General features: G+C 42.4%; 1 protein-coding gene across 1 annotated transcript in view; it reads right to left on the reverse strand.

Annotated features, from left to right (window-relative positions):
* The window catches only part of aacs (acetoacetyl-CoA synthetase), a 151,302-nt gene extending 146,988 nt beyond the window's left edge, over nucleotides 1-4,314 (reverse strand). The window contains exons 1-2 of the mRNA XM_041203593.1: nucleotides 3,863-4,314; nucleotides 2,698-2,801 (exon numbers count right to left, since the gene is read on the reverse strand). Coding sequence (XP_041059527.1) covers nucleotides 2,698-2,801; nucleotides 3,863-3,992 — 234 coding nt within the window. The 5' untranslated portion in view covers nucleotides 3,993-4,314. The remainder of the gene's footprint in view (nucleotides 1-2,697; nucleotides 2,802-3,862) is intronic.
* Between the last annotated feature and the right edge of the window lie 15,076 nt (nucleotides 4,315-19,390).

Genomic DNA, 19,390 nt, shown 5'->3' on the forward strand with positions numbered 1-19,390 from the left:
AGATAGATTAACAAAAGATGTATGAAATATACGTGCAATCGCGGCTACAGGTGGAGTAATCTTAGTAAAAGAGGATGAAATCAAATAGAGGTATGACTAAACAAAAATACAAAAATACCTGGAAAAAGTGACGAAGAGTAATTCGGACTCGAAACGTTAACTGTATTCCTCTCCACAGATGCTGTCAGACCTACTGAGTTTTTCAAGATATTTTTGTATTTTTGTTTTGGATTTCCAGCATCTGCAGTACTTTGCTTTTATCTGTAGAGGTATGACTAATACTTTCATTGGCTTACGAATGAAGAAAACCTTGGAACAAAGACGGAAGTAGCTGTAAATCAAGGATGACAACTAGCATCAATCCGGAAGAAATCAGAACAGCACTGAAAGGAATTCAGCAAAGCAATAGGACCAGATGAGATACCAGCAGGAATATGGGTCTGTCCAGTTGAACACAGGGCCCAGGACCTGAACAAGCTACTCAATTGTGTTATGATAAGAGAAGAAGATCCCAAGGGCATGGAGGCAATACAATTTAGTATCAATATTCAAAGGAAAGGGAGACATTCAAGGTTGCAAAAACTACTGAGGAATTAAACTCCTATCACATACCTTCAAGATATGGGAAAGTGTCATAGACCAGAGATTGGAAAAAATGGTGGAAATCCATGAAGGTCACTTCGAATTCATGCCCAGAAGCAACACCACTGATGTCGTTTTTGTTTTGATACAACTGATGGAGAAATATCAGGAAGGCCAATGCAACATGAAGGCTGTATTCAATGATCTAGAGAAGGCTTAAGACCAGGTGCCTAGGGAAGGAAGTCTGGAGATGTGCTAGAACTCATGGGGTATGACTAATACAGGACATGTACAATGAGTGCCAGACAAGAGTAAGAGGCAACGTGGGGAGAGTTAGAGTTTCAAAGCCAAAGTTGGATTGCACCAAGGATCAGCATTGAACCCCTTCTTCTTCCTGACTGTCATGGATATTTAACTGAGCAAGTGAGACAGGGAGTGCCATGGTCAATGATGTTTGCAGGTGATATTGAGCTTAGTGGCGAGGATGATGGGAACATGACGAATATCTGGAGAACTGCAAAAAAGCATTGGTGGACAGAGGTATGAAGATCAGTAGACCAAAGATCCAATTTATCGACTGCCAGTTTGAGCCTAGAGAAGATCAGGGTGAAAGTGTAAAGGTTATGGGCAAAGGCTTGGAGAAAGTGAATAGTTCTAAGTACCTGGGGTCAGTGGAAGCAGAAGATGGAAGTGTGGAAATGGAAATTAAGCAACGGATTAGCCCTGGTTGGAGTAATTGGAAGAAATGCAGTGGGGTGTTATGTGAACTATCATTGGAACCAAAAGGAAGAATCTATAAGACAGTTGTGAGACCAGCCTTGCTACATAGTGCAGAAACCTAGGCAATGTCAAGAAGAGAGGAACAATGATGGGATACAAATGAGATGTGGATGCTGAGCTGGATGTGTGGAGAATTGGGCAAGGACAAAATGAGGAACCAGCACAACAGCGGGTCAATGAAGATTGTGGGAGCAGCAAAGCAAGTAGCTGAGAAGAGACTGAAAAAGTATGGTCATCTGTTGCAGAGAGAGGGGAAATATGGTGAGGCAAGAGAGAGATGGGATGATAGAGGTGAGGCTGCCAGGAAGAAGAGGAAGGCCTAAACCAGATGGAAAGATTTATGATGCCGAAAGATTTAAATGCAGTGGGGTTGAAAGAGGAATGGGTGACCAACAGGAGGAGATGCAGACGGGTAATCAGCATTGTGGTGACCCACAATGATGATGATGGAGGAGGAGAAGGCGAAGATAACCAATTGATAGTCAGTGCAAGATCAAAACAAGAGAACTTGCATCCATGATCTTCACCTTTCTTTAACAAACACCTTGCCTCAATCTACTGCTTCTACAGACCACCCCATGTAGATCTGGAAACTTTACCTTACACTGCAGTAATTATCTAACTCTGGAATGCAATGGCAAGGCATCCAATATGCAAGTTAGTCTTGCAACTCTTTGGTTTGGGAGAACTTGGAATCTTATTCCAGTATAATTGCAAAACAGGTTTAAAAACTGGTTAAATGGTGTTGGACCTTTTGAGCAATAATCCGTTACATTCGATTAATCTACTTGAGTGTACTGCTTCATGGGAGGTTTTACGTTCAGACTTATACAATTATGCGGAAACTTGGGCATAACTGCAAAACCGGCACAGGGTCTGATGCTTTCCGAACATGTTTTCCCCAATTACAATCTAAAGCCATAACGCACAAAAATATTCCTCTGGTGCTATAAATGCTACTTCACAGCCCATAGTATTCAGGTGATGACAGTGATAACTCATACAATAATATGTCCAAAAGAGCATACAATTGTTTAATTAGATTGCTGTATCCCATTGTTCCCAGATCCAGCAAGCTAGCACATATCGCAATGGCTGCTTTGTCTCAGATTCTTTTTAAACCCTTGGTTAACTTGCATCCTTACTACTGTATCACAAATGAAAAAAAAGAATTCTGCTTTCTTCTCACTGAGCAGCCTGTCTGGTTCTCTTAATGGCACATTTCTTTTATCCTTTGGCACAGCTCCCTTAATGCACTTATAAAGCATTTTTAACAACAAAAGACATTAAAACCAAGTCCATTAACTTAAAATGACCACACTAAAAAAACCTTACCTCATTGTAATGATGAGAGTAAACCACTCCACTAAATTTCCAAAATTCTGCCCAAAACTCCGGGTAGTTCTCAATCGACCACTGATACAATTCATTATAATTGGCTGTGAAAACAAAAAGCAGTTAAACTTTGGATATGGGTTTATTTTTATGAGTCTAATTACCTTGTCTTAAATGCTTGGTAGAAATGACAAGGGGATGGAGGAAGAAAAGAAAACATCTAAGTCATCTTTTAATGTCCAAATACTAAAAGGCACCAGTACCAACCATTCAAATGGATGAGGTAACCAGGTAGAACCCACACCTGTTGCAAATCAGCATCCTGTTGCGACGTACGTAAATTCTACTTTAGCTAAATAATTATGGAAGACTTTCAATTTTCTATTACTAAACCAATGTGGCCTACAGAAATACAATTGTCTGACGTTATTCTGATGGCAGTGGTTGGCAAATGGCTGGCTTTGCAGGCATCATCATTATCGTCCAAGTGCTATGCTGAGCGGAGTAGGTGGCCATGATCTTCCATACTTTCCGTTCATAGCAACAGTGGATGACCTTGTTGCATACTTACATGTATAGTTTACTTCGAAATACATTGTTAAATGCCCATAGCCATTAGTTGGATGCAAACACTCAACTTATCATTGATTTCACATTGCAACTCCAGGATATCAATTTTAAATTACTGTAGAAGGCTTGGCAATTCACAGGTCAAAAGAGTAAACTACATTCTAGGCAAAGCAAAGTTGGGTCAAAAATATGGTATCTAAAAATGTCTTTAAAACCGAAGTGAGATGGAGCTTAGGAGCTTCCCAAAAGTAAGACCACAATGTTTGAAAGTGGTGTCTCCAATTTCGCAAAGGGGATAGATGTAGAGTAGACAAGAGTCAGAGGAGAAATAGGGACACGAGAGATAAATTTGGCGGGGGGGGGGGGGGGGGGGGGCTAGGTTATGCAAGGATTTCTGGGCAAGGTCAAGAATGTTAAATCTGATGCACGAAGAGATCTGGAGCCACCGTGGGGCGTTGGTGGGGGTGGGGGCCGGTCAATAACCCAGGCGCTGATCAGGAAATGGACGGAGGAAATTCGAAAGAAGAGTTCAGGTGGACAGTGAAGAGCAGGTGGACACAATCACATATGTAGCACACAGCCGCCCCATACCTACCCAACTGGGTACCAAACTTCTCATTGATGAGATTCCTGAAGCGGTCCATGTGTGTGTTCTTCTTGGAGTCGGGGTACCACATCACTTTGGACTCCACGATTTCCTCGCTGACGAGTTCTTCCTTAGACATGTTCGCCGCTACTGTTGTATCACCACGAATATCTTCGCTTACAATGTAGCCCGGCAGGTGTTGCCCTTCTTACAGCTCAGCGCTTCCGCGGTGAGAGCAGCGCCCGCACTTGTCTCGGCTTGTCTCAGTTCAGCCAGCTGAGATCTCGGCCAGCGTGAGCCTGCACACTCCCTGCGGCGTGTCTGTGCTGCGATACCGGACTCCGCTCCAGATTAGAGAGGGGGAGTCACCGGGCAAGGAAGCAATTGAACCTAAACATAGCAGCCACCGTCCCGTCCCCCCCCTCCTCCCTCTCCATATGGTACGGCCGCTTGGCCCATCAGCAGGGTCCGCTCTGATTGGCTGCGCCTCGTCAAGTCACCATATCGGCTGAGGAGAAGACGCGGAGGTGTGACCAATCAGAAAAGAGTAAACATTCGATCCTGCCAAAAAAAAACAGCCACTGGCCAAGCCGGATGGCGATTGAGGCTGACCAATCAATGCTCAGATTTTCACCCACTGCTCTGCCCAATCAGGCTCGTGCAGAGCAACAACTGATTGGGGCGGCAGCCTATCAGCGAAAGGAAAGTTGCAGCATTCATAAAAAATACCAATGTCATAAGGGGAGGGAGAATAGTGGGTGGGGGAGCTCAGGGATTTCAGTAAAGTATTTAATGGAATCAATCTCCTTATAAGCAAGAATCCAAATAAACAACGTGCTTACACAGAATGTCTTTTTTTTCTTTATAAATAATAGTAGTTCGTCTCATTTCGTTGGTTGGTTTGTAAATTCAATCTCACTGCAAACAGAATTTTATATTTCAGACTAATTCATCATACTTGCTGTAGGTTGTATAACAGTGCTGTGCTTATGTTAGTGGACTAGTAATGCCGAAGTGGCCGTTCTTCTGATTTTATGCCGGACTGTCCAGTTTTCAGCTGATCTGCCCCTTGTCCGTATTTTTAATTTTTCATAATTAATGGAAATTTGCTGACAAATGCTTTGCAAAGCAGACCAGTGTGGTATAAGGGGTTAATTCTAGCAGTATTCAAGAATAAATTGTTGACAAGAGTGTTTTCAACTTCATCCCACAACACCCAGAACTCCACCATAGGCGTTTATGGAGGTGGTGAAAGCTATCACAGAAATGAAGAACAACTAAGCCACAGGAGGTAATGGAATCCCTGCTGAAATCTTTTAGCATGGAGGAGAGGAACTAACATTACAGTTCCATGCCCTTACCCTACAGATCTGGAATGAAGAGGATGTTCCGAATGATCTCAATGATGCCATGATTGTGCCAATCTTCAATAAAGGGGACAAATCCAACTGTGGAAATTACAGAGGCATCTCCCTGTTTTCCATTGCAGGAAAAATCAAGGACTGTTCTTAATCGACTTATTATAGTTGATGAAGAGCAACTCCCTAAATCTCAGTGTGGATTTAGACCATCAAGCGGTACGGCTGACATGATTTTACAGCTAAAAAACAGAATTACCTGGAAAAACTCAGCAGGTCTGGCAGCATCGGCGGAGAAGAAAAGAGTTGACGTTTCGAGTCCTCATGACCCTTCAACAGAACTGATCTTTCTTTACAAGGAGAGGGAAATATAAAGATCAGTTCTGTTGAAGGGTCATGAGGACTCGAAACGTCAACTCTTTTCTTCTCCGCCGATGCTGACAGACCTGCTGAGTTTTTCCAGGTAATTCTGTTTTTGTTTTGGATTTCCAGCATCCGCAGTTTTTTGTTTTTATCTCTATGATTTTACAGCTCACCAACTACCAGAAAAATGTCACAAACAACATCAATCCCTCTCCATAGCATCCCTTGACTTGACAAAGGCTTTCAACTCTGTAAATCATGAGGCACTCTGGAAGATTCTGCTGAAGTATGGATGTCTTCCAAAATTCATTACCATCCTTTGCCTGCTTCCTGGTGATATGTGAGCGGTGATCCTTAACAACAGATTCATCACAGCCCTTATTGAGGTTATGGCAGGAGTAAAACAGGTTGTGTCGTTGCTCCGACTCCTCTTTGATCTTCCTCGCTGCCATGCTCCATCTGACTAGAGGCAAGCTCCCTGCTGTAGTGCAGCTTATTTATCAAATGGACAGGAAACTATTTAATCTCAGATGATTCCAATCTAAAACCAAGACCACCCCGACCTCAGGCATTGAGCTCCAAAATGCTAATGATGCTGCAGTAAGTGCTGTGTCGGAAATGGGTCTCCAGAGAATCGTCGACGTATTTACTGAGGGAAACGAGAAGAGAGGACTTGCACTCAACATTCAAAAGACCAAAGTACCCCATCAGCAAGTTCCAAATGCACACACCTCAGCCCCATTGATTAGGATTCACAGTAAATGCCTGAAAATGTGGAAAACTTCCAATACCTTGGAAGTTATCTTTCACAGAAGGCTAAGATTGATGAAGAAATCCAGCATCACCTGAAATCCATTGGTGCAGCCTTTGGCCACGTGAGAAAGCGAATGTTAGAAGATTGTGAATCAAAACTGAAACCAAGCTCACAGTCTACCATACAGTCAAAATTCCTACCTCACCAAACGGATCTCAAACATGGAAAATGTACAGGAGGCACCTCAAAGCACTGGAGTCAAACCATCAATGCTGCTTGTGGAAGATCTTACATATTATGTGGAAGGACAGATGCACCAATATCAATGTCCACTCACAAGCAGGCACCACAAATATCAAAGCTATGATCATTCACCATCAGCTCTGCTGGGTTGATCATGCACTTCAGATGTCAGATACCAGGCTCTCAAAGCAGAGCTTATTCTCCCAGTTCAGTCAGGGCAGATGGACCAAAGAACAGAAGAGGTGCTTCCAGGATGTGCTGAAAGTCAACATGAAGAAATGCAACATCGACATCAACTCCTGGGTGACCATTGCCCTGGATCGAACCAGATGACAGCAGAGTCTGTGGGAAGGATTCCAGCATTTTGGGACCCAATGATGACAAAATGCAGAGGAAACATGAGAGTGGCAAGAAAAACACGCCATGACCCAAGTTAATAATAATCACCAGACATCGCACATGACAACAAATGCTCTACGTGCCATAAAGTCTGTAGATCTCGAATTGGCCTCATTAGCCATCTTCGGACTTATGGAAGGTAATTATCCTCACTTGCAAAAGATGGCTAATAATAATAATATGCTAATGAGACAAAATATACATAATCACAGGGATTGATGCAATGTCTCATGACCTTGCTCTCTCTTGTACAACCTCGTGGTAAGATGTAGCCTGCAGTAAGAGATGTTCCAATAAAGTTAACTTATTCCTTACCTCTGCAGTCTCTGTAAATATTCTGTTAGCACAACAACACCAAGAATATTATATGGTGATAGCGTGTGATAATAAGAACTGGTAAGGAAAAGACTCTGCTATTACTGGAAAGCTTCAAGCAGGTTTTAGATTTCAACCAAGCAGAGGCGTGGCTGAAGATTTACCAGATATCACACCACGCATTGAAGTCTTGCAGTGAAGCCAAGCAGTGCGCAGGTCAGTGTGCTATTGTATGCGATGCGTGGCTGTGCAGATTATATCCTAAACAAAAACAGAATTACCTGGAAAAACTCAGCAGGTCTGGCAGCATCGGCGGAGAAGAAAAGAGTTGATGTTTCGAGTCCTCGTGACCCTTCAACAGAACTGTTCTGTTGAAGGGTCATGAGGACTCGAAACGTCAACTCTTTTCTTCTCCGCCGATGCTGCCAGACCTGCTGAGTTTTTCCAGGTAATTCTGTTTTTGTTTTGGATTTTCAGCATCCGCAGTTTTTTTGTTTTTATCTCAGATTATATCCTAGTCAGGCAAGGCATCGAAGCAAAGGCTATGTAAAATGAAGTAATAAAACACTTGATGCCTACTTCAATCTGCAAAAGAATTATCAAGCGGACTAAACTTAACAAACATGCCCTATAACAATGGGAGACTATTGATACATTTATAACAATACGTATAGACTTGCACAGAACTGTGAATATGGCAGCTTAAAAGTCAAGGACTGAGTTGTTGTCGGAGTCTTGGGTGAAGCATTGTCTGACCACTTGCAGTCGGTAGATGATTTAACCTTACAAAGGCAAATCAACCGAGCAGACAAGCTGAGGTCAGGAAGTAAAATTGATCAGTGATTCGGGGCGACAGAAAGAGCCATACCCCAAAAATGACTGGCTCAGTGGAGTATGTTCATTTTAAATGCAGAGAGGTGGCTGTAAAAAAGCCAAGTAGGCAGGAAGAGCACCCATCACCCGCCCCAGCTAACTGTAATCGGTGTGGCGGGAAAAAACACAGGCACAAAAATTGTCCCGCGAAGGAGGCCGAATGCCATGATATTGTGAACTCTTTAAAAGTAATCATCTATCAAATCGAACAGACCAGAGATGTTGTGTTCATCAAGGCCCCTAGCCAGCTACAAATTCTCCTTCTGCTCAGCAGAACCTGAGAGATCACAGCAGGAGTCAAATCCCCAGTCTCCTCCAAAGGAGCAGAGGACCCAGCCAGGAAAACTTGTGAGACTGCCGCAGCAGTTGTCCCTCTAAAAAGAAATGGAAGTTAGGGACCTAGGAGGGACTTATATCATATGGGTAGAATTAGAGACTTGGGAAGGGATGTAGTATAAGGGGTTAATTCTAATTGTGTAATATGCGAATGAGAGAGTAAATGTCATCGCAGAAAATGATGCAATGTCTCATGATCTTGTTCTCTCTTGTACAACCTTATAGTAAGATGTAGCCTGCTGTAAGAGATGTACCAATAAAGTTAATGTTTTCCCTACTTCAGCAGACTCTGTAAATATTCTTTGTTAGCACAATGAAAACAAACATATTACAACAAGAACTATCTCTAATGGTCCACAATTTGAATTGATAATTGAGAGAAAGAGAAATGGGACTGAATGAATGCAGTTCATTTATTTATTGGCCATGGGCAGGGCCGGTACAAGAGTGTTAGGTGTTCTATACAAACCTTCAATTTGTTTCTTTTTTTCATATTTTGGTTGAGATTTTTGTTTGTAATTTAATGTTTCCTATTAAAATGCAAATAACCAACTAATAAAGTACAAAACTTTTTTGTGAGATTACGTTCAGTTGTGTGACATGTAGGTTATCAATGGAGTTAGATCTGGGGATTCACCAAACATATGCAGTACAGTGATCATTAGTCTGGCATTATACTGGATAGTCTGCTTTTCAGCTGGACTGATGTCTGGTATTCCTAGGTAGAGGAGAGAAATGAGTTCAAACCCCAACATAGTGGTTCAGGAACTTAAATTTAATTAACTAAAAAAACTTGGAATAAAAAACTAGTATCAGTAATGGTGACCCATGATACACCAGATAGTCATAAAAACCCATCTAGTTCACCAATGTGTTTTTAGGGAAAGAAATCTGACATCCTTATCCTGTCTGACCTATATGTGAGTCGACAGTAGTGTAGTTAACTCTTAACTGCCCCTGAAATGCTCTATCAACTTTGATTCGAGAAAGTGGCTAACCACACCACCACCTTCTTACAGGCAGTTAGAAGTGGGCAATAAATGTTGGCTTTACTGGAATACCCACATACCATGAACAGATAAAAAAGTGAGAGCTAACAATAGATTTTATTCCAATTTTTCCCCTTTCGTAACTCATATTTTGACATCAAAAATTTATATAGTTAGAAATCACAATAATTATTTTTCCAGACGATGGGGCAAAATAGTTTTTTCATCTCGTGCTATTTCAATTTTTAATATATTTCAAAGCAAGCCAATTAGCTCTCCTCTGGTCTACTGATAATTAGAAAAGATCAAAGGAGTTATCACCGGTGTCCTGGCCAACATTCATCCCCCAATCAACATCACTAAAAGGCAGATTATTTATTCATTTATCATTTCTTTCTATTTATTCTTTCATGGGATGTTGACATCACTGATGAGACCAACCTTTGTTGCCCTAATTTCCTTCAAACTGAGTGCCTTGCTAGGGCATTTCGGAGGGCAGGTGAGAGTTAACCGCCTTGCTGTGGATCTGGTCACATATCAGCCATAACGGATAAGGATGGAAGATTACTTTGCCTAAAGGACATTAATGAAGCAGATGGGTTTGTACAATAATCAATGGTTGTTCAACAATCAACAACCTGGTGGTTTCATAGTCACCATTAGACTAGATTTCAATTGCAAATTTTATTAATTGAATTTAAATTCCATCAGCTGCCATGATAGGATTTGAGCCCATGTCCCCAGGCCTGGGCTTCTGTATTAGGAGTCATTACCATTACACCTCCCCCTATCATTTTGCTGTTTGTGGGACTTCCCTGTGCACAAATGGCTGTTATGATTCCTATATTACAATAGTGACTACATTTCAGAAGTAATTCATTGGTTGGAAAGCACTTTGGGCCATCCTGACATCATGAAAGGTATTATATAAATGCAAGTCATTCCTTTTTTCAATACTGATGACAAACTATGGGACACAGAGACACACACAACTAGAGAAAAAGCAGACCGGCAGATCCTTTCTACACTGTAATTTGATTTCACTGATTTAAAGAAAACACAAGCTGAGTGTTGTAAGTAAACAGACCTTCTTTGAGGGAGAGAGAAAGTAATGTATTTTGGGAGGGGAAGTGGAGGCAGGAAACTGGTCAAGGATGAGGGATTTCCTTCTGGGCTGTGGAATGAGAGGGAGTTGATAAGTGAATGAAGGGTTAAATTTAGGTTAACTGAAGCAAGGGAATGAGTACGATGAGCGAATAGTTGAAAGTTGAAGAGGTAGAGGTAATGGTGCGAATGAGGGAAATGGGTAGTGGGAAGATGAAGAGCTAGGGGAGGTGGTGGGTGAAAAGAATGGGATGATGCATGAACAATTGGAGGATGGGAGCTGCAGAGGGCCAAATTTTCTCTGCAACCTAAATCCTGAATTCAGTTGCCGACGATTCCTTTCACCACCACATAATATTACCGTGCACCACCTTGCTTGTGATAGGAAAGAAAAAGACAAAGAGAAGCAAAGCAAAGGGGAGAGAAGTGATGAGAAAGGGAGAGGTGGAGGGAAGCAAGAACATGCAGACTACAGAAATAAGTAACAGGGATGATATGCTCTGATTTACTATGTGCATTGGCTATGGGAATGTATGAGTAATTTTGTAATATGCTGATTGTAAATGGAATGATTGTACCTTGATTTTTCCAATCTGCATACATTTCCATCTCATCCTTTTTTATGGCTTGTATAGTTTATGCACTAACCTGCAGCCCATTACTCCCTTAAATTCCATTTTATCCCTCACCACTTCATACTTGCCTCCCTTGCTATTCCTTAGATTCTGCATACTTCCATACTGTGGAAAACTCATGATTTTGTTGCCTCCTACAGAGCTTTCCTGATTATCCTGTACACTTGGACTAACTTTTGTCCCTCAATTTATCTATTCATACAGCTTATCTATCCTTTTGGACTCTACACCTATTCTTCCGCTGTTTAAGTCAGGCCCATCCAGCAGGTACAAGCTTCTTGCTGTAAACAATGCTTTGCTGTAAACAACAATGGTTTCTAAAACTATTAACTTTTTAAAAATTCATTCACTGGATAAGGGCTTCGCTGGCTGGGCCAGCATTTATTGCCCATCCCTGGTTGCCCTTGAGAAGGTGGTGGTGAGCTGCCTTCTTGAATCGCTGCAGTCCATGTGGCATGGGTACACCTACAGTGCTGTTAGGGAGGGAGTTCCAGAATTTTGACCCAGCAACAGTGAAGGAACGGCGATATATTTCTAAGTCAGGATGGTGAGTGACTTGGAGGGGAACTTCCAGGTGATGGTGTTCCCATCTATCTGCTGCTCTTGTCCTTCTAGGTGGTAGTAGTCATGGGTTTGGAAGGTACTGCTGAAGGAGCTTTGGTGAATTCTGCAGTGCTCCTTGTAGATGGTACACACTGCTGCTACTGTGCATCGGTGGTGGAGGGAGTGAGTGTTTGTGGATGTGGTGCCAATCAAGTGGGCTGTTTTGTTCTGGATGGTGCCAAGCTTCTTCAGTGTTGTGGGAGCTGCACTGATCCAGGCAAGCGGGGGAATATTCCATTACAGTTGACTTGTGCCTTGTAGATGGTGGACAGGCTTTGGGGAGTCAGGAGGTGAGTTACTTATTGCAGGATTCCTAGCCTCTGACCTGCTCTTGTAGCCATAGTATTTATATGGCTAGTCCAGTTCAGTTTCTGGTCAATGGTAACCCCTAGGATGTTGATAGTGGAGGATTCAGTGATCATAATGCCATTGAAAGTCTAGGGACAATGGTTAGATTCTCTTTTGTTGGAGATGGTCATTGTCTGGCACTTGTATGGCACAAATGTTACTTGCCACTTGTCAGCCCAAGCCTCAATATTGTCCAGGTCTTGCTGCATTTGGGCTTGGTCTGCTTCAGTATCTGAGGAGCCATGAATGGTGCTGAACATTGTGCAACCATCAGAAAACATCCCCACTTCTGACCTTATGATGGAAGGAAGGTCATCGATGAAGCAGCTGAAGATGGTTGAGCTGAGGACACCACCCTAAGGAACTCCTGCAATGATGTCCTGGAACTGAGATGATTGACCTCCAACAAACACAACCATCTTCCTTTATGCTGGGTATGACTCCAACCAGTGCAGCGTTTTCCCCCTGATTCCCATTGACTCCGGTTTTGCTCCTTGGTGCCTTACTGGGTCAAATGCAGCCTTGATGTCAAGGGCGTCACTCTCACCTCACCTCGGGAGTTCAGCTCTTTTGTCCATGTTTGACCCAAGGCTGTAATGAGGTGAGGAACTGAGTGGCCCTGACAGAACCCAAACTGGGTGTCAGTGAGCAGGTTATTGTTAAGCAAGTGCTGCTTGGTAGCTCTGTTGATCACTCCTACCATTACTTTACTGATGATTGAGAGTAGACTGACGGAGCGATAATTGGCCGGGTTAGATTTTTCCTGCTTTTTGTGTAGAGGACATACCTGAGCAATTTTCCACAAGGCCTGGTAGATGCCAGTGTTGTAGCTGTACTGGAATGGCTTGACTAGGGATGTGGCAAGTTCTGGAATACAAGTCTTTAGTACTATTTCCGGAATATTGTCAGGGCCCATAGCCTTTGCACTATTCAGTGCCTTCAGCCATTTCTTGATATCACGTGGAGTGAACTGAATTGGCTGAAGACTGGCATCTGTGATGCTCAGGACCTCTGGAGGAGGCCGAGATGGATTATCCACTTGGCACTTCTGGCTAAAGATTGTGGCAAATTCTTCAGCCTTATCTTTTGCAATGATGTGACGGGCTCCTCCATCATTGAGGATGGGGATTATTTGTGGAGCCTCCTCCTCCAGTGAGTTGTTTAATTGTCCGCCACCATTCACGACTGGATGTGGCAGGAGAGCAGAGCTTAGATCTGATCCACTGGGATTGCTTAGTTCTGTCTACAGTTTGCTGCTTATGCTGTTTGGCACACAAGTAGTTCTGTGTTATAGCTTAACCAGGTTGACACCCCATTTTAGGTATGCCTGGTGCTGCTCCTGCATTCTTCATTGAACCAGGGCTGATCCCCTGGCTTGATGTTGATGGTAGAGTGGCGGATATGCCGGGCCATGGGGTTACAGATTGTGTACGAGTACAATTCTGCTGCTGTTGATGGTGCACAGCGTCTCATGAATGCCCAGTCTTGAGTTGCTAGATCTGTTCAAAATCATTGAGGAAGGTGGTGTTTAGCACAGTGGCACTACCATGATGGTAGTGTCAGACAATATGATGGAGGGTATCCTCAATGTGATGGCGGGACATTGTCTCCACAAGACTGTGCGGTGGTCACCCCTACCAATACTGTCAAGGACTGATGCCTCTGCAACAGGCAGGTTGGTGAGGATGAGATCAAGTGCATTTTTCCCTCTTGTTGGTTCCCTCACCACCTGCCGCAGACCCAGTCCAACAGCTATGTCCTTTAGGGCTTGGCCAGCAGGGTCAGTAGTGGTGCTACCAAGTCACTCTTGGTGATGGACATTGATGTCCCCCACCCAGAGAACATTCTGCACCCTTGCCACCCTCACTGCTTCCTCCATGTGGTGTTCAACATTGATGTTCACTGATTCATCAGCTGAAGGAGGGCGGGACGGTAATTAGCAGGAGATTTCCATGCCCATGTTTGACCTGATGCCATGAAACTTCATGGGGTCTGGAGTCGATGATGAGGACTCCCAGGGCAATTCCCTCCCAATTGTCTACCGCTGTGCCACCACTTCTGCTGGGTCTGTCCTGCCAGTGGGACTATGTCAGGCTGTTGCTTGACTAGTCTGTGAGACAGGTCTCCCAATTTTGGCACTAGCCCCAGATGTTAGTAAGGATGACTTTGCAGGTTCCGAGGGCAATGCAGGTGGTCCATCCGGTTTCATTCCCTTTTTGAGACATTGTAGCTGTTTGATACAACTGAGTGGCTTGCTAGGCCATTTCAGAGGGCATTTCCGTGTGTATATTGCTGTGGGTCTGGAGTCACAAGTAGTCCAGACCCGGTAAGGGTAGCAGATTTCTTTCCCTAAAGAACATTAGTGAACCAGATGGATTTTTTACAACAATTGACAGTGGTTTCATGGTCGTCATTAGACTTTTAATTCCAGATTTTTGTTGAATTCAGATTTCACCATCTGAGGTGGCATTATCCTGGGTCTTTGGATTACTAGTCCAGCGACAATACCACTACACCATCACCTCCTCTAAATGTTTCCATATCCTTATAGCTCAAATCAGATAACTGCCCCTCAGGTTTATAATTGGTATTTTTGTGTTGAATTGAGCTTGCATCTCAGGAATGTCTCGAGATCCAGCAACATGGGTTGCATATCATTCACACTGCAGCACAACGCTCTGCTATTCATTAGGTTCTTGTTAATTACAAAAAATGAAGTAAGTTACCTCTGCAAGACTTTACACAACCTAACTTTCTTGGTGATAAGCCGTTCTGCCAACTTATCCTGACAAAAATGTACAAAAGAATACTTAAAACCAACTGAAGTTCATAAAGTGGACTAACCCAGCCCAATCCCAATTCCCACAGTCACAACTCCTTTGGTCAAGGAATAGACTTCCTGCATTGCAAAGGCACACTCACAAAGTCAGAATAATTCCAAATTCTTAAACTTTACATAAATAAAAGCATCACATTATAATGCTCCCTTGACCAATTTTTCAGTTTTTTTTTCTGTAGCTCACATTTCAACAACTGACAAATGCTGAAAAGACAAGAATTGGTAAACATGAAGTCAGAACCTTGGCACAATGATGTTACAAAGTTGAAGCCTCACCATAAGTGACCTGAAGTGGAAGTACAAACAAAAGCTGGCCAGGATTGGTGGGAGGGGAAGTTAGAGACAGGAGGGACAGAGAAAAGAAGAACCACATGTGCCAAAAATCCACTGATTCCAAAGGAGGCCTTGGCACAATCAGGACATTGTCTGATGCAATATAGCAATACTCAAAATTGCTGACACCCTGCAGCCAGATGGGACAACCAATTTTAACCAGTAATTTCACTGCTCATAATCAGATGTCTCAGGCCACAGAAAAGAGAATGCAAGATCAGTACATAACTCCTGGTGTAATCAGCTACCTCAAACAAGAAGCAGTTATAATGATTTATAAAACCAGCAAGATATGTAGAATTTGAAGATAAAGCTTTGCAAAGAAATATTTTTACTACAGTCTATATTGACATAAAAATTGATGCAATTAATTACATAATAAACAGTATTCTTTGTGTTATATATTGAGATTATTCCTCATTAGTTATGGAAAGTTTCTTTTTATTCCTTTTCAAACGCTCAGGTGTATGTAAAAGACCACATAACACTATTTGAAAGAGGATCAGGGAGTTCTCCCCACTGGCCTACCAATATTTATCCCTCAATCAATATCTTTGGTTGGAATTTTCCAGCCCCACCACTGGTGGGCATCAACCCGCACGCGACAATGCCTGCTAGTGTCGGGGCTGGAAAATCCTGCCCATTGAAGCAGATCAGCTGATAATTATTACATTGCTACTTCTGAAACCATGATGTGTGCAAATTGGCTGCCCTGTTTCCTATGTTACAACACTGCCTACACTTCAGAAAGGACTTCTTTGCCTTCAAAGTTCTTCTGCAAGCCCTGCGGTTGCAAAAGGCTCAGTATAAATGTAAGTCTTTTTATTATTTCAGGCATTAGTTACATATTTTTTTAAATGTTAGAACAAACAGAATCCAGCATTTAAGCATTGGATTTGTGGAACAACCAAATGACGGAATGAAGTAAAATATATAAAGCAAAGCACAAAAACAATGTCATATTGTCTGCTCAAAATCAAGTGCAAAACCTCTAACTATGAAATCAGTTTATTATCAATACTTCAGATTAACACCAGTAATTCTAAAAGCTTAATTAAATTCAAGTTTCTGGTTACCATTTGTGTTCATGTTTGAAGTATAGATTCTAGTTAACTGGTAGACTAACCAAAGCCCAGCCCAAGATTGACAGCATAAAATAGATTATGGTTTGCTAATCTAGCTGGAGTTTCTTGAAGAGGTAGCAGAGAGAGTTGATGCGGGTAATGCTGTTGATGTGGTGTACATGGACTTCCAAAAGACTTTCCTGATATATATTAATGATCCAGATCATGATGTGCAGGGTACAATTTCAAAGTTTGCAGATGATACAAAACTTGGAACCATTGTAAACTGTGAGGAGGTTAGTGTAGAAATTCAAAAGGATATAGGCAAGTTGGTAGAGTGGGCAGACAGGTAGCAGATAAAATTCAATTTGGAGAAATGTGAGGTGATCCATTTTGGTAGGAAGAACATGGAGAGACAATATAAAATACAATTCTAAAGAGTATGCAGGACCTGGGTGTATATGTGTAATAGTGGCATAGAGTACAAGAGCAAGGAGGTTATGCTGAGCTTGTACAAGACACTAGTTAGATCTCAGCTGGAGTATTATATACAGTTCTGGGCGCCGCACTATAGGAAGGATATGAACACATTGGAGAGAGTGCAGAAGAGGTTTACAAGAACGGTTCCAGGGATGAGAAACTTCAGTTATGAAGATAGTTTGTAGTTAGTACTGTTCTCCTTGTAGAGAAGGCTAAGAGGAAATTTGATATGAGGTGTTCAAAATCATGAGGGGCCTGGACAGAATAGTTAGGGAGAAATTGTTTCTGCTCATAACAAGAGGGAACAGATTTAAAGTGATTTGCAAAATAAGCAAATGTGCTGTGAGAAAAAGCTTTTTCACACAATGAAAACAGGTCTGGAGTGCACTGCCTGGAAGTGTGGTGGAGGTAGGTTCAATTGAGGCATTCAAGAGGGCATTGGATGACTATTTGAATAGAAACAATGTGCAGGGTTACGAGGAAAAGGCACGAGAATGACACTAAGTCATAATGCTCATTTAGAGAGCTGGTGCAGACATGATGGGCCAAATGGCCTCCTTCTGCACCATAACAATTCAATGATTCTGTGATTCTTGCTTCCTTTACTGCTCGTCCATGGTTCAAATCTCAAAACTACAAACAATATAATTACTTGACACTTTTTAAGAGGCAACAGACAATGCCAGCATGTGTTAAAAGAATATAAAATGAAGAGTTTTTTTGAAAATGCATTTACCCATTGTAAGTATATTGATGATCTACAGCTATTTCCAAAGATTTGTTTAAAAAAAAATCAGTTGAACACCAGTGTGTGTCGCCACATGAGGTGATCCAATGGGTGAAGGACACTTTGTGTATATAGGGTCTGCTCTGTTAAACCTTATGTAATTAAGGTACATTGTCATGTCTGGGTTTTGAAATGCATACTTAACCCAAGGGCAAACTGTTCCCTCCCCTCTGTTTCTCACTCCAGAGACCTGAGCAACGTTTAAACAGGCTTACACTCCAGTGCAGCGCTGAGCAAATGTTGCAAAGTCAGAGATACCACCTTTCAGATGAAATGGTAAACCAGGGCCCTGTCTGCTCTCTCAGATGGACATAAAAAGTCCTGTGGCACTATTTCAAAGAACAGCTGGCAAGTTATCCCTGGTGTCCTGGCCAATATTCATCCCTCAATCGACCTCACTAAAGAAATATTATCTGGTCATTTTTGTGGGTGCTTGCTGTGTGAGAACTGGGGGCCACATTTCCTACATTACGAATATGACCACACTTCAAAATTCCTTACTGGCTGTAAGGTGTTTTGAGATGTCCTGAGGATGTAAAAGGCACTATATAACACATGTCTATCTTTTTGCATACTGCTTTGATTTATTCAATTTATTTTTAAAGCATTTGTAAGGCACATGGAGAATACTAAAAATAGATTAGGCTGGACAATAACTCTAAAGGTTAGCCTGTAGTAGTGTCAGCTATAATTCAGTGGTAGCACTTGTGCTAAAAATGAAGACTGTGGGTTCAAAGCCATCCACGAGAACAAATTCTAAGATGACACTTGGGTGCAGTCTTTCAGATGAGATGTTAAACTGTGATCTTTTATCAGAACAGCAGCTTAGTTGAATACGATACTGTATATTCAGGCTAGCTAGTCTGCATTTAATGATGATCATTTCCAAAAAACAAAGCAATCTCACGAAAGAACGGCATGGTTGACAATGTCTGTTTGCGAGTATCTCCAGACCACAATTGTGGAAGGCATCTGAGTAACTGTGGTAATTAAGGCCAAGAATGACTTTGCAACCCCTTTTCTGAACACTTTCAATGGCATTGCAGTGTTGCTATGTGATTTTGCTCAGCCCCATCAGCTCTCCGTATTCCAACATGTGGGCGAATAAAAGATGTGAAAATGGTTACAACATCATCGCTTGCATGGGAATGGTATTTCAGCTTCCAAAGCATGTACAGATGGCTGTTAGCTCATTTAACAATATAGCTGTTGCACATCCCATCCTGGATCCACCTGGATAAATATACCCAGCAGTCTGACAGTGTTATGATATTGGATTATGTTGTCATTCAGTGAAAGATTAAGAGGAGTCATTGGGAGAATTTTCCGAGCCCACTGGCAGCAGGCGTGAAAGGTGGCATGTGGGAAAATATGGCAGGACCCACTCCACGGCAGCATGAAGGCAGGTCGCGATCTTCCACTCAGCCCATGACGGTGGGCTGCATTTTCCTCCATGGGTCAGGGGGAACTAATTGTAATACATCAGCATATAATTAAAAGGCCATCCTGCCAGGCTCATGGAACCCTGCCATATCGTCCATCTGTGTTGGCAGGAAGGACCATAGGCCATAAGACCATAAGACATAGGAGCAGAAATTAGGCCATTCGGCCCATCGAGTCTGCTCCACCATTCAATCATGGCTGATAAGTTTCTCAACCCCATTCTCCCGCCCTCTCCCCGTATCCTTTGATCCCCTTACCAATCAAGAACCTA

This window comes from Carcharodon carcharias, chromosome 13 (genome assembly GCF_017639515.1).
Source record: "Carcharodon carcharias isolate sCarCar2 chromosome 13, sCarCar2.pri, whole genome shotgun sequence".
In the NCBI taxonomy this organism is placed as follows: Eukaryota; Metazoa; Chordata; class Chondrichthyes; order Lamniformes; family Lamnidae; genus Carcharodon; species Carcharodon carcharias.